The sequence below is a fragment of the Camelina sativa genome, chromosome 17 (assembly GCF_000633955.1).
Source record: "Camelina sativa cultivar DH55 chromosome 17, Cs, whole genome shotgun sequence".
Taxonomy (NCBI): domain Eukaryota; kingdom Viridiplantae; phylum Streptophyta; class Magnoliopsida; order Brassicales; family Brassicaceae; genus Camelina; species Camelina sativa.
In genome coordinates, this window is record NC_025701.1 from 12,263,128 (window position 1) to 12,276,186 (window position 13,059).

The window sequence follows — 13,059 nt, forward strand, 5'->3', positions numbered from 1 at the left end:
TATACCATCGCAATATATACGCATTACTTTAGTGCCACCGTCGAACTAAATTATTGAAGTGGTCGGTCCACTTGTGCGATGTTCCACCTGTTCGTGACATCGATAATTCATTTGTTAGTCCTATATATCCCTTGAGGAGATCTAATAGATAATTAATTATGTTTATAATTAATATGTCATGTTATATGGTGGCGTCGACAAGTTTAGAATCAATCCCACATTAGACCATTTCCATCTTCCACCAATAACATAAATTGTTTTCTAATTTATTAAGTTTTAACAAATTTGGAGTAATTAATACATTTGGTTGCTACAAAATTCACATGGCACCTTCAATTCCATTTAATGAATCCATACTTATTCCGAAATCAAATTTAAACAATATTTATCCATGTTATAATGTTCAAAAAAAAATTACTTTTTTGGGGTGCAAAATTATAATGTTCAAATACTAAGATCTAATAAGTATCACATTCTCACTGTCTCATAGAATTTTCATTTTAAAATATCAGATTTAATATAGTCGGTAAAGCAAATAATGTCATGAGTTTTATTGTTTGTGCATATATATATTTGAGCATGAACAATTTTATAAAAAAGCTTCCCCCCGACATTGTTGTGTTGTAATAATTGAATATCAAGTGGGGGGCTATAAAAATGGGTGGGATCATGATATATAACAGTCATGATTAAGACAGCCTGATTATGTTGATTGATTAGAGTTGAGGCTGCTGAGCCTAATTAAACATCACAATTCATAAGATTTTTTTTTCTTAATTTCTTTTTGGGTGTTTATATGAATAAAAAGCAAAACAACAAACCATAGGGAACGCATCATGCCATGTCCGCAGTTCGCTATCCACCATTTGCCTCAATTATATAATCTATTTTTTTTAAATTAAAAACTACACGAAGATTACAATCTAGCCACCACCATCACCATGACATACAAAACCGTGGCCATAAAAATGTCACGTTTTGGCCACACTGTTTTGAAAATGTTTTAATTTGTGACCATCCACATTTAATTGTACTGTGCAAAAATGATCACATATTGCCATATTGGTGTGGTGGCCAACGGATAACCAAGTGGCTTTTAATTGGCCATTGATATGTTAGGCATAGATTTAATTGCTTGACTCGGCAATTCAATCTATCTACGAGGGATGCATGTATGTATCATGTATGGAATGGTTTTTCAAATTATTGTTTTTCACGTCTGATAAATATAACAAACAAGACCTGATCATATAATCTTCTCGAGGTAAGCTTGAGTGCAATACTACATGACAAAAGCAGATCGGTCACTGAACATAGCGTTTCTCAATATTGATGAACTATGAGAACAATTTAGTATCCTTCTCTTCCACTTTTTTTTTAGTTTTGCTAAGAACGTCATATTATACTAGAATAATGCTTATTTCGATTTACATTCTTTCCAAAGAGATTGCCAGACAAATAATTTATTTTCAATACTTTTAAGTATATCACGTCATATATTTCTATAAAGTATATAGAAAATCTTGACATTTCAATTAACCAGTCTTAAAACGCTACACCAAATCTACAAAAAACTAGAACTTTACGGCATCATCTCTCAGCGATGCAAGAATTTTGTCGAGTTTCAAGATTCCGGATAACTTTGGTGTTCTCTCGATCTCCTCAAGAAACACTTAGTAAGTCTTTGAGAGTAAGACAACCCTTTTTGAAATCTTTCGTGATAACGAGAAATTTATCTTAAAATTTCTTATCGCCATCCAAAGTTTGGAATATGCTTTGGAGATTCCCAATGGTGTACAACTCTGGAACAACGCTTGGAGTCCTTCATTATCGGATTAGAAAATTTATGAATTTTTTCGATTAGAGATTTGATATGATAGATTAGAGAGCGATTTAGCAGTTTAGAGCGGAAAAAGAAAATAAAAATATTGTTCTTTGAATTATTATTTGTTATGATGTTTACACCTTTAAGAGCATGTAAGCCGTTCGATCATGAGCCGACGGTCAGGATCTTATTTTGTAAATAAATTCATGATCTTTTCAGTTTTCAAACAATGAGACTAAGGGTACTAAATCATACTCATAACTATTCCTATGAACTTGAAAAAAAAAAACTATTCCTATGAACCAACGGTCGGGATTTTTCTACCAGATCTTTTTTGATCTTGGGCTTTCTTGATTCAGTTGGGTTCTTTTTTTATAATGCGTTTGGCTCAACTAAGTTTTTTTTTTTTTTTTTTTTTTTTTTTTTTTTTTTTTTTTTTTTTTTTTTTTTTTTTTTTTTTTTTTTTTTTTTTNNNTTTTTTTTTTGTCAACAACTTTAATTGATTAGCTTAAAACAGCAAATGTGAAGGAACATCGTTTACAAATAAACTCAATAGCGGTTCGGCCCATACTTTACGAGCCAAATTATCCGCTTTGGAATTAGCTTGGCGAGAAACTAAAATTAAAAAAAAAAAAAATCATAAAAACTCCTCTTATCATTCTGGATCTCTTCTAGGTACGTTGAGAAGGCGGACCACTCTGCTGGAAAAGACACCATTTTCACTAAATCTGAGCAGTCGGTTACGAACACCACATCTCTCTTGTTTGCTTCCATCATACACTTCATTGCCCACATCAAGGCTTCCACCTTTGCGTGTAGAGCTGACAAGCTACGACGGAGGTTTGCAGCCCCCATAGTTGGCAAGGGGTCTTCATAGCGGGAACAAAACCACCCTATACCTGCAAAAAAATCACTTTCCTTCCAAGAACCATCAATGAAACACCTGAAACCCGAATAACTCTTGGTGTGTACAGGACCGATAGGGAGTGGTTGCGGCTCATGTAGAAGTTCTAACTGAGCTGAAGTCCAAGCCTTTTCCTCACTCTCCGCAAGTTGTATAACATCTCTGGGATCTTTGTCCAAACCCTCAAAAAACTTTTCGTTCCTTGCTTTCCAGATGTACCATAACAACCAAGGAAACATGGAAGTATTAGCAACCTTCGGCGTGCGCCAGAAAAGATAATCCATATTTGCATATAACGACTCCGATGTGAAAATGCCCGGAGCTGTTGGAACTTGAGAAAGCGCCCAAGTTTGGAGAGCAGGCGGGCATAGGAAAATGACATGATTTATAGATTCCTGCGGATCGCCACACCGACTGCACCCTGGGTCACACCCTATACCTCGATTGTGTAAATTCCTCATGACAGCTACACAACAAGAAAGGACTTGCCACATAAAATGTTTTACCTTAGGTGGACACTTGACTTTCCAAACATAAGCTTGCAACGACCGAATATCCGGGCCACAAACCCCCACCAGCAGATCCTTATGAAGTGTCTGATAACCCGATTTAACCGTATATTTGCCAGTTTTGGTAAAATGCCAACATAGAGAATCCACAGAATGAGGAGTCCTCAACGGCATAGCGCATATCAAAGAGACATCTTCCGGGACAAAGGTAGTAGTGAGCAAGTCAATCTTCCACGAATTTGTCCCTGTGTCAATGAAGTGGTCCACTGCAAGTGACGTATCAACATTAGAGTCTTGTTGTAAAGCTGATATTAGGGATTGAGCTGGTATCCAAGGATCTGTCCACACTGAAATGGAAGCCCCAGACCCAATTCTTTTAATAAGCCCTTTATTTACCAGAGGTCGAGCGGAGATAATACTCCTCCATCCATAAGACGGGGAATATGATTTGATAGATTCCAAAGGATCTGATTTACGGTAATAGGCTCAACTAGGCTTTAGTGGCCTTGTAGCATATTATTATTTTCTGATCCAGTTAATTAATAGTAAACCTTTGGAAAAAAATGCCACAAAAAAATAAAATGCAAATATTAAACATGTTTAATATTTGCATTTTATTTTTTTGGCCTTTTTTGGCAATTAATCAGTGTTCAGTTCATTGTACTTTATACCATCTCCATCAATGAATTTAACATATTACTTCAGACTTGCTAAAATATTATAACATATTAAATTTAATGTTTTCAGTATAATTTAGTTTAGGATCGATGGTTATATTAGATGTGTTTAGAAACTTGGGTGTGTCAATTTCTGATTTGGTGAGGAAAAAAAAGAAAAAAAAGTTTGAAGGTCCTAGTACATTNCCGATGTGAAAATGCCCGGAGCTGTTGGAACTTGAGAAAGCGCCCAAGTTTGGAGAGCAGGCGGGCATAGGAAAATGACATGATTTATAGATTCCTGCGGATCGCCACACCGACTGCACCCTGGGTCACACCCTATACCTCGATTGTGTAAATTCCTCATGACAGCTACACAACAAGAAAGGACTTGCCACATAAAATGTTTTACCTTAGGTGGACACTTGACTTTCCAAACATAAGCTTGCAACGACCGAATATCCGGGCCACAAACCCCCACCAGCAGATCCTTATGAAGTGTCTGATAACCCGATTTAACCGTATATTTGCCAGTTTTGGTAAAATGCCAACATAGAGAATCCACAGAATGAGGAGTCCTCAACGGCATAGCGCATATCAAAGAGACATCTTCCGGGACAAAGGTAGTAGTGAGCAAGTCAATCTTCCACGAATTTGTCCCTGTGTCAATGAAGTGGTCCACTGCAAGTGACGTATCAACATTAGAGTCTTGTTGTAAAGCTGATATTAGGGATTGAGCTGGTATCCAAGGATCTGTCCACACTGAAATGGAAGCCCCAGACCCAATTCTTTTAATAAGCCCTTTATTTACCAGAGGTCGAGCGGAGATAATACTCCTCCATCCATAAGACGGGGAATATGATTTGATAGATTCCAAAGGATCTGATTTACGGTAATAGGCTCAACTAGGCTTTAGTGGCCTTGTAGCATATTATTATTTTCTGATCCAGTTAATTAATAGTAAACCTTTGGAAAAAAATGCCACAAAAAAATAAAATGCAAATATTAAACATGTTTAATATTTGCATTTTATTTTTTTGGCCTTTTTTGGCAATTAATCAGTGTTCAGTTCATTGTACTTTATACCATCTCCATCAATGAATTTAACATATTACTTCAGACTTGCTAAAATATTATAACATATTAAATTTAATGTTTTCAGTATAATTTAGTTTAGGATCGATGGTTATATTAGATGTGTTTAGAAACTTGGGTGTGTCAATTTCTGATTTGGTGAGGAAAAAAAAGAAAAAAAAGTTTGAAGGTCCTAGTACATTCTTGTGTATCTGCATTATACGATGGAATAAAATCATCTTCTTAACTATGTAAGTAATCTCCAAATCCTCTGTATTTCTTTATTTTGTTCTGTTTCGAGTTTATTTTTTTCTCAACCAATAATATTCAATGCAGCCTATTTGAAATTCTACCAATAATATTTTTCGAGTTAATATGCTTTTATGGCATGTTTGTTTACAATTTTATGAATAGCAATCATTTTTAAGTTTTTAAAAGTATATAAGTCTTACAATTTTTTAAACAACATAAAATTTGCAAAAAAAAAAAAAAAAATTAAGGACCCCAAACTTAACAACCATCAATGGACCCATGAAATTATAAAGTTTCTTAACAAAATTTCACTCTCTTTCAAAATTAATAATATATGTTTTAAGCCACTTTGGTTAAATCCTTTGATGGAGATGCCCTTAGTCACTAAAAATTACATCTTTGCAATTATTTTGCCTCACGATGTGGTAGAGCACATCCTCGAGAGAGCTCTTGTAGAATCTCTGCTGAGATTCAAGGCTGTAAGAATGAGACGTCATATATTATTATGAGGAAAATCGGTATATTCATACCGCAGCTAAGGGGTATGTTGAATTCATACCTCAACTATGACATTGAGCAAATCATATCTTATCTTGGATAAAATTCAAATTCGCTGCATCAATTCGAGAAACTGTGTAAAAAAATACACAAGCCGTAACGGTGTTAGGAGACCATTAGCGGCTGCTTACGTGGAAACCACGTAAGAAACGACGTTGTTTTGAGAAAGGAGAGAAAGAGATTCTTTTGGTTTAAAACGACGTCGTTTCATATATACACAACAAAAAGGAAAATTAAAACATTAGGTTGTCAATATATGAAACGACGTCGTTTTCTTTTAGGATTACTAATTAACTGTATACAGTAAAACCTCTATAAATTAATAATATCTGGACCATGAAATTTTATTAATTTATAGAGGTTTTAATTTATCGATAAATTAATAATTCTTAATTTATCGATAAATTAATATTTTATTAATTTATGAAGAGGTTTTCTTATTTTCTTAATTTTGAAAAAATGTATTACAAAATAAGATACTTTCATTATCACTCACATTTTAAAAGAATTTACTTAATATATAATTTTGGCTATCGTAATAGGATGAATGTCAATTGTTGACTAGATTATCTAGGTAAAAATAATGTTAGAAGTTAGAGTTTAGAAGAAATTGCTACTACTATCATTCATGGTAATGATGAAATCGAAGAAAATATTGCAGTACCTTTAGAACCAGTTACTAAAGAAGTGATTATCGGATATAAAACTCTCTATAATTTTTGGGTTTGAGAAGACAACAATGAAAAAAATTAGAGATGAGCTCCGACCAGAATACAAATTCAAAAATAGGCAAACAAATAATAGAGTCATATCTTACTAGATTTTCTTAGATATATATATATATTAGTTTATATGATTATTAATTTATGATATTGATGGGACCATATTTTTACATAGGATTTTCAAAAAAAATATTATCTTATTATTTTATCGAAATGTGTCATTTTTTACACTGACCCAACTTAGGACCGGAAGAATTTATTAATTTATAGCTATTATTAATTTAAAGAGTATTAATTTATAGAGGTTCTACTGTAACTAGATAATAACCCGCGCTGGTAGCGCGGAGAATTTTTTTATTTTGTTATTTGTTTATATTATATTTATGTTGTATCATTCATTTACATGTTATATAATATAGTACTATATGGTGAATTTTGATTCATATTAAACTACTAATAGGTAGGCCTGGAAACTACTACCGATATCCGTATTGGACCCGTTTTTCAGTTTGTATCCGTCCCGAAAAAGGTACCCGCAGATTTAGGGTCGAGTGAAGGGTATAATAATTATATTATCATGAATAATGGTCGAGTATCGGATATTAATTTAATTTTTGAACGTCTCGTTACCCGTCTCATTATCCGTTTTATTACCCAACTCATAAATACACGTTAATATTTTGTAGAATAATGTTACCAGCGTGAGGAAATATTTATGTAAATTTGGATTTGTTTGTTACAAAATAATAGTAGAAAATTTATTAATTCTATACATTTTATAAAATCATATATTTAATTTACTTAAGGTCATACTCTGATTTCGACCCGTAGTTGGTACTACTATTTTGGTTTGGTGCAATATCAAATTCGTTAATTATACATTTGGTAAAGCTAAAAAAATCTAATAAAACATGTATTGACCCGTGATTTGGTATTACAAATTGAAGTGATCGTGTTTAGAGATCTTAATATACCAAATTTACAAATTGAAGTTATTGGTATAACATGTTGTATATTAATTTTATAGGTGAAAATTACAATTAGGTTATGTATATTATCAATATTATACACTTAGTATTGTTTATATAGTGAATATTGTGTATAAACAATTAAGTTTTAGCCAATTAAATAGTTTGTTATTATTTCCTAAGATTTATGAAACAATAAATAGAGTTTTATTATTTTGTAAACAAATCTAAACTTTTCTTTTGTTAGTTATTAGAATAATTAAAATATAATAGCATTTTTGTAATATGTCACATTAGAACTGGTTAAATTTTTAACAACATAGCTTAAATAAGTATATAGATATATTTTTAAAATATAAACAATGTTGTATCCTAATTTTAATATATATTTGTTATTATTAAATAATTTAGATATGTGAATATTTAATCTTAGTTTTATAAATAAATTTAAGTTTTATAATTTTCTAAAGAGTTTGTTATTGTTTCCTAAGATTTCTGAAACAATAAATAGAATCTGTTTAATTATTTTATTACATAATTTCGAAATAATTTTATTATTATTTTATTAAATAATTTCGAAATTATTTTATTAATGATTTTTTGTAATCTAATAAATTAATAATTACTAATTTTTTGGAAAATCATTTTCAGGTTACAAAAAGTTAATATTATATTTTGTATTAAAATACAGTGGCATTTTGTGTAATATTTTACATGGAGTATGGTTATTTGTTTAAAGAGTTGCTTAAATGAGTATATATATTTATTTAGTTATGGTATTATATTAATTAGTTGTATAATTTGCTTAATCCTTTTTATTGTAGAATTAGTATAACTTAAAAGCTAGAATATAGAGAAAACGAAAAAGGAAAATGGATGATAGGTTTCGAAAAGCTAGGGAGATTTACTTTTCCTTTTGAGGTTTTCCTTTTTCTTTGTCAGATCCACTATATAAATTAACATTCTCAATTGATTTTGCAATCAAAGAGTTTATGACGAAAAAACTGTGTTTGAGGATTGAATGGCTGCCTCACGATGTGGTAGAGCACATCCTCGAGAGAGTTCCTGTAAACTCTCTGGTGAGATTCAAAGCTGTATCGAAGCAGTGGAAATCAACTATCGAATGCCGTATATTCCAAGAAAGGCAGTTGAAGCATCGCCAGCAATCAGGAGATCCAGATGTTCTCATGGTGTCCGTATATCATTACAAGGATGGTTGTAGTGACCCGGACATGGAACCCTCGGCAATAGAGTCTCTAAGAACACTACCGTTGGGGTCATCATCATCGGTCAAGATCCTTACTCCTTGGGAGAACACATATTACTTTGTTTCTCGGACTAGTTGTGACGGTCTCGTTTGTCTCTACTATCCCCTCCGCACCGGTTTTGTGGTCAATCCCACCACTAGATGGCATCAAGTTCTTCCTCTCTCCTACTATCAACGATTCACAATCGATGCAGGAGAAGAAGCTTATTATGACACTCGTGACCCTATTGCTAGTCTTGGATTCGGTAAAGACAAATTCACGGGCACATGCAAGCCCGTTTGGTTATACAACTCTGCAGATTTTGGCCTAATAAACGAGACTACATGCGAAGTTTTCGACTCTAGCATCAACTCTTGGAGGTATGTCATTCCCTCTGCACCTTGTCGTGTTACTTACCATGATCCTGCTTATGTAGATGGTTCGCTTTATTGGTTCACCGACTGCCTCGAAACCCAACTTTTATCTTTTGATCTTCACACAGAAGCTTTTCAAGTCATCTGTAAAGCTCCTTTTGCCAATGCAAGACCTTACAAGATGTCCATAGCCAACCTCAACAACCGCTTATGCGTATGCACCAATATGAATTTTCCCAAAAACCCCAGCCAACGTATATGGTCGTTTAATCCAGGGAACAAGACATGGGACAAAATATATACCATAGATTTGGATCAAACTTTTGAGCTTGGTATGAACATTAATTTCGCGCTCATTCCACTAGCACTTTTTGATGGGGAGAAGAAGAAGAAGAAGAAGAAGAAGAAGAAGAAGAAGAAGAAGACGAAGAAGAAGAAGAAGAAGAAGACGAAGAAGAAGAAGAAGAAGAAGACGAAGAAGAAGAAGAAGAAGAAGACGAAGAAGAAGAAGAAGAAGAAGACGAAGAAGAAGAAGAAGAAGAAGACGAAGAAGAAGAAGAAGAAGAAGACGAAGAAGAAGAAGAAGAAGAAGACGAAGAAGAAGAAGAAGAAGAAGACGAAGAAGAAGAAGAAGAAGAAGACGAAGAAGAAGAAGAAGAAGAAGACGAAGAAGAAGAAGAAGAAGAAGACGAAGAAGAAGAAGAAGAAGAAGACGAAGAAGAAGAAGAAGAAGAAGACGAAGAAGAAGAAGAAGAAGAAGACGAAGAAGAAGAAGAAGAAGAAGACGAAGAAGAAGAAGAAGAAGAAGACGAAGAAGAAGAAGAAGAAGAAGACGAAGAAGAAGAAGAAGAAGAAGACGAAGAAGAAGAAGAAGAAGAAGAAGAAGAAGAAGAAGAAGAAAGAGTTGGTGTATTTTGGAAGACATCCTAGTCAAACATTGGCGATACATGATCCCGAAACCAATTCATGTGCTGCTTTTTTCACTGCTGACTCCATCGGATTTCCTATTTGTTATTTTCAGAGTTTAATCTCTTCTTTATGAATTTGAATTATTGTCCATGCATAATTTAATCTCTATCCACTGTTAGCTTGCTAAATACGTCATCATGTAATCTCTTCCACTGATAGCTTGCTAAATGTGACTTGTTTATAAAACCTTTATAATGAGATTTTCATAGAGGATACAACTGACAAAAATTTCTAATTTTTCTATAGAGAGTATAACTTTTCCAATCTCAAAGGTTTTGTGAAGCAACATCGCATTTACTTACGAAATGGTCTTTTAAGTAGTGAATTCCACAAAATCAATAAGGGCAATCGCATACTTCAGTTTTCGATACTTTTAGACTTCTTTCTCGACAGTAGAATCTAGTTCAGTAACACCAGTAAATCCAAGCTCAGACATATCTTGCTTTGCCATCAAATTCCTACTTAATAAAATCAGAACCACATCAACGATATCAGTTCAACATGTAAACCAAAATATAACTAAAATCATGGTGGGAGGAGACTTAAATAAAATGACTGACTTTGCCATCCGACATTCGAGATACGTCTTTGAAAGATGCCTACATTGCTCAGACTTGTGACCAGAAGACTTGAGACAGTCTAGATAACCTTTCTTCTCCTACAAAAATAAAAAAACAACGACTCCCTGAGACAAGCGTACATGGAAACATTTTCAAGAGAAAGGATTATAGGTTGACGAGAAAGATGAATGAATGAAACAGTACCGTGTCGCATTGATGCAAATGATCAAGAGGGAAAATGCCTTTTTCTGGTGGTATTGGTCTCAATCCTCTGTTTCCTCCAAACGCTCCACCTAACACACACAAGAAATTTGTGTAACAACTAATGCTAATACTCTGTTTCATTGCTAAAACAAGATAACCACTGAAAAAGTATCCAATACCTGTTAATGATTAACTAAACTAAGTTCTAAAGGCAGAAAGAAAAAAAAGGTTTATGAAGTAAGGTTTTACAAGTAATATCTGAATATTTTGTAAGAGAATTAGGTTTTATGATTGGAATTTCATCGTGTGCAAATTATTTGTTCAACATATCCAAGTTAAGTAAATTTACATGGTCAATGAAGAGGGATAGTGTATGCCTTAGCCAATAACAGTTATGAAAACAATGAATATTCGATTCAGGGTTTTTCTATCCAAAGCAAGTGAAGATTTTTAAGAAACGAATCACAAACACAATACTAAATAAAACCAGTACAATCTTCATAGGTAGGAGAGTAATCCATAGATAAACCAGAAATGGAAGAGCAAAGAGACGCACCTGTACTCATCTTGAAGCTTGGTATTCACAGCACTTATGCCTAGATGCAGGAGTCAATGCGAGTAAGCTAAATTCTCAGGTCAGTTTAGGATATCAAGAACAACACAGGGCCTGAAATTAGCCCATTTCCGTTAAATTACCCTAAACATACAAACTTTTGTATGGAATCAAATAGAAGTTGTACAAATACATAAATGTACGACTTTGAATTTATAGGGAGTTTCAACCATGAATAATTGATACTAATGTTTGAGTTAATGAAAATAAACTAACTAAAAGTGATATACGTAGTTAATCCAAACAAATATATGTACTGCCGGTTTGAGGGGTGCTCTTAAGTGGTGACAGAACAGAACAGAACAGAGAACTAAACAAAGTCTTATCCACGATCAATAATAGAACAGCATTCGAAACTGTCGTTTAACAAAAAATAACAAAACCGAACATCTGTCAAAACTAGATTATCGAATCGACATCCACAAGTCATCTGCATCATTGTGCACCAGCTGACAAGAACGCACTTCCGGGCTGACGGTTAGCCAAAGGACCATGGCAAGACATGAACTTGGCATTCACACCATCAGGGACGATCCTCTTCTCTTGCCTTAGCTTAGTGTAATCAGCACGGTTAAACTTGGTGAATCCCCTGAAAATTTCCAAACTCAAAACATCAACAAGAAGCCTTCTGCAAAAAAAATAAACAACAAAGTAACATAAGAGCAAACAAAATCGTTACCATTTCCTGCTAACAATGATCTTTTGTCGACCAGGGAACTTAAACTTAGCTCTACGAAGAGCTTCCTGAGCATGAACTCCATGGTTATCCTTACACCTCACAGACAAAAGAACCTGTCCAATAGCAACTCTAGCACAAGTACCAAGAGCTTTACCAAAAGCACCTCTCATTCCAGTCTGAAGCCTATCAGCTCCAGCACACGAAAGCATCTTGTTGATTCGCAGAACATGAAACGGGTGAACCCTGATCCTCAGATGGAACGCATCTTTACCAGCAGACTTAACCATGTACTTGTTACAAGCGATACGAGCTGCCTCAAGAGCTTCACTTGACACATTCTCTTTCTCCCATGAAACCAAATGAACACAAAATGGGAACTCATCAACTCCTTTCCTCTTCATTCCAACATCATAAATCCTGATCTTAGGATCAGGAACACCACGGCAGTATCTTGATTTTGGGTATGGCTTTCCCTTAATCTGACGGTAACATCTCGCAGGTCCTACAAATTACATTACATTTTTATACATCTTCAGTAAACAAGTTTAATCATTTACCATACTCAAAATTCAAACAAAAGCCTAATCCAATTGTAAAATTCCGAGCTTAATCAAATCTATTCAAACCCAATTCTGAAAAAAATCCATCTTTTACACTGACCTAGCAAAGTATCTATCTATCTATCTATACATTCAGAGAAATTCAAAACATAGATCAGATTAAGAGATGATTTATCAATCTACTTACTTCGTCCCATCGTCTTCGTTTGGCTCCTCGATCAGTGGTTTAGAACCCTAGAAATGAAGAAGATGACGGCGTGAGAATTTTAATTTTTAAAGGATAAACAAACAAAGAACCCTAGTTAGTTCACTACGGCACGTAACTGTATTCGAACCCAAAAAAATAAGCCCATTAGAGAATTAAGGCCCAATTTAAACTTTTAAG

The 13,059-nt window shown here is 33.9% G+C and overlaps 2 protein-coding genes across 2 annotated transcripts; one reads left to right on the forward strand and one right to left on the reverse strand.

The window, feature by feature from the left end:
* LOC104759415 (F-box/LRR-repeat/kelch-repeat protein At1g09650-like) lies at positions 8,461–10,184 on the forward strand. Its single transcript, XM_010482346.2, has 2 exons — positions 8,461–9,528; positions 9,955–10,184. The coding sequence occupies exons 1-2, from the start codon at positions 8,461–8,463 to the stop codon at positions 10,129–10,131; spliced, it is 1,245 nt and encodes a 414-aa protein (XP_010480648.2). The 3' UTR covers positions 10,132–10,184.
* On the reverse strand, positions 11,670–12,958 carry LOC104756843 (60S ribosomal protein L10-2). The gene is made up of 3 exons (XM_010479494.2): positions 12,862–12,958; positions 12,115–12,616; positions 11,670–12,024 (listed from the first exon to the last, which is right to left on the reverse strand). Exons 1-3 carry the CDS (start codon positions 12,869–12,871, stop codon positions 11,871–11,873), a joined length of 666 nt encoding a protein of 221 aa, XP_010477796.1. The 5' UTR covers positions 12,872–12,958; the 3' UTR covers positions 11,670–11,870.

Excerpts from the sequence above, each read along its gene's own strand:
- LOC104759415 (XM_010482346.2), top strand. The coding sequence starts at position 8,461 with ATGACGAAAAAACTGTGTTTGAGGATTGAATGGCTGCCTCACGATGTG. Across the intron at positions 9,529-9,954 it reads AGAAGACGAAGAAGAAGAAG|AAGAAGAAGAAGAAGAAGAA; the intron begins AAGAAGAAGACG and ends AAGACGAAGAAG.
- LOC104756843 (XM_010479494.2), bottom strand. Across the intron at positions 12,025-12,114 it reads ATCATTGTTAGCAGGAAATG|GGGATTCACCAAGTTTAACC; the intron begins GTAACGATTTTG and ends GGAAATTTTCAG.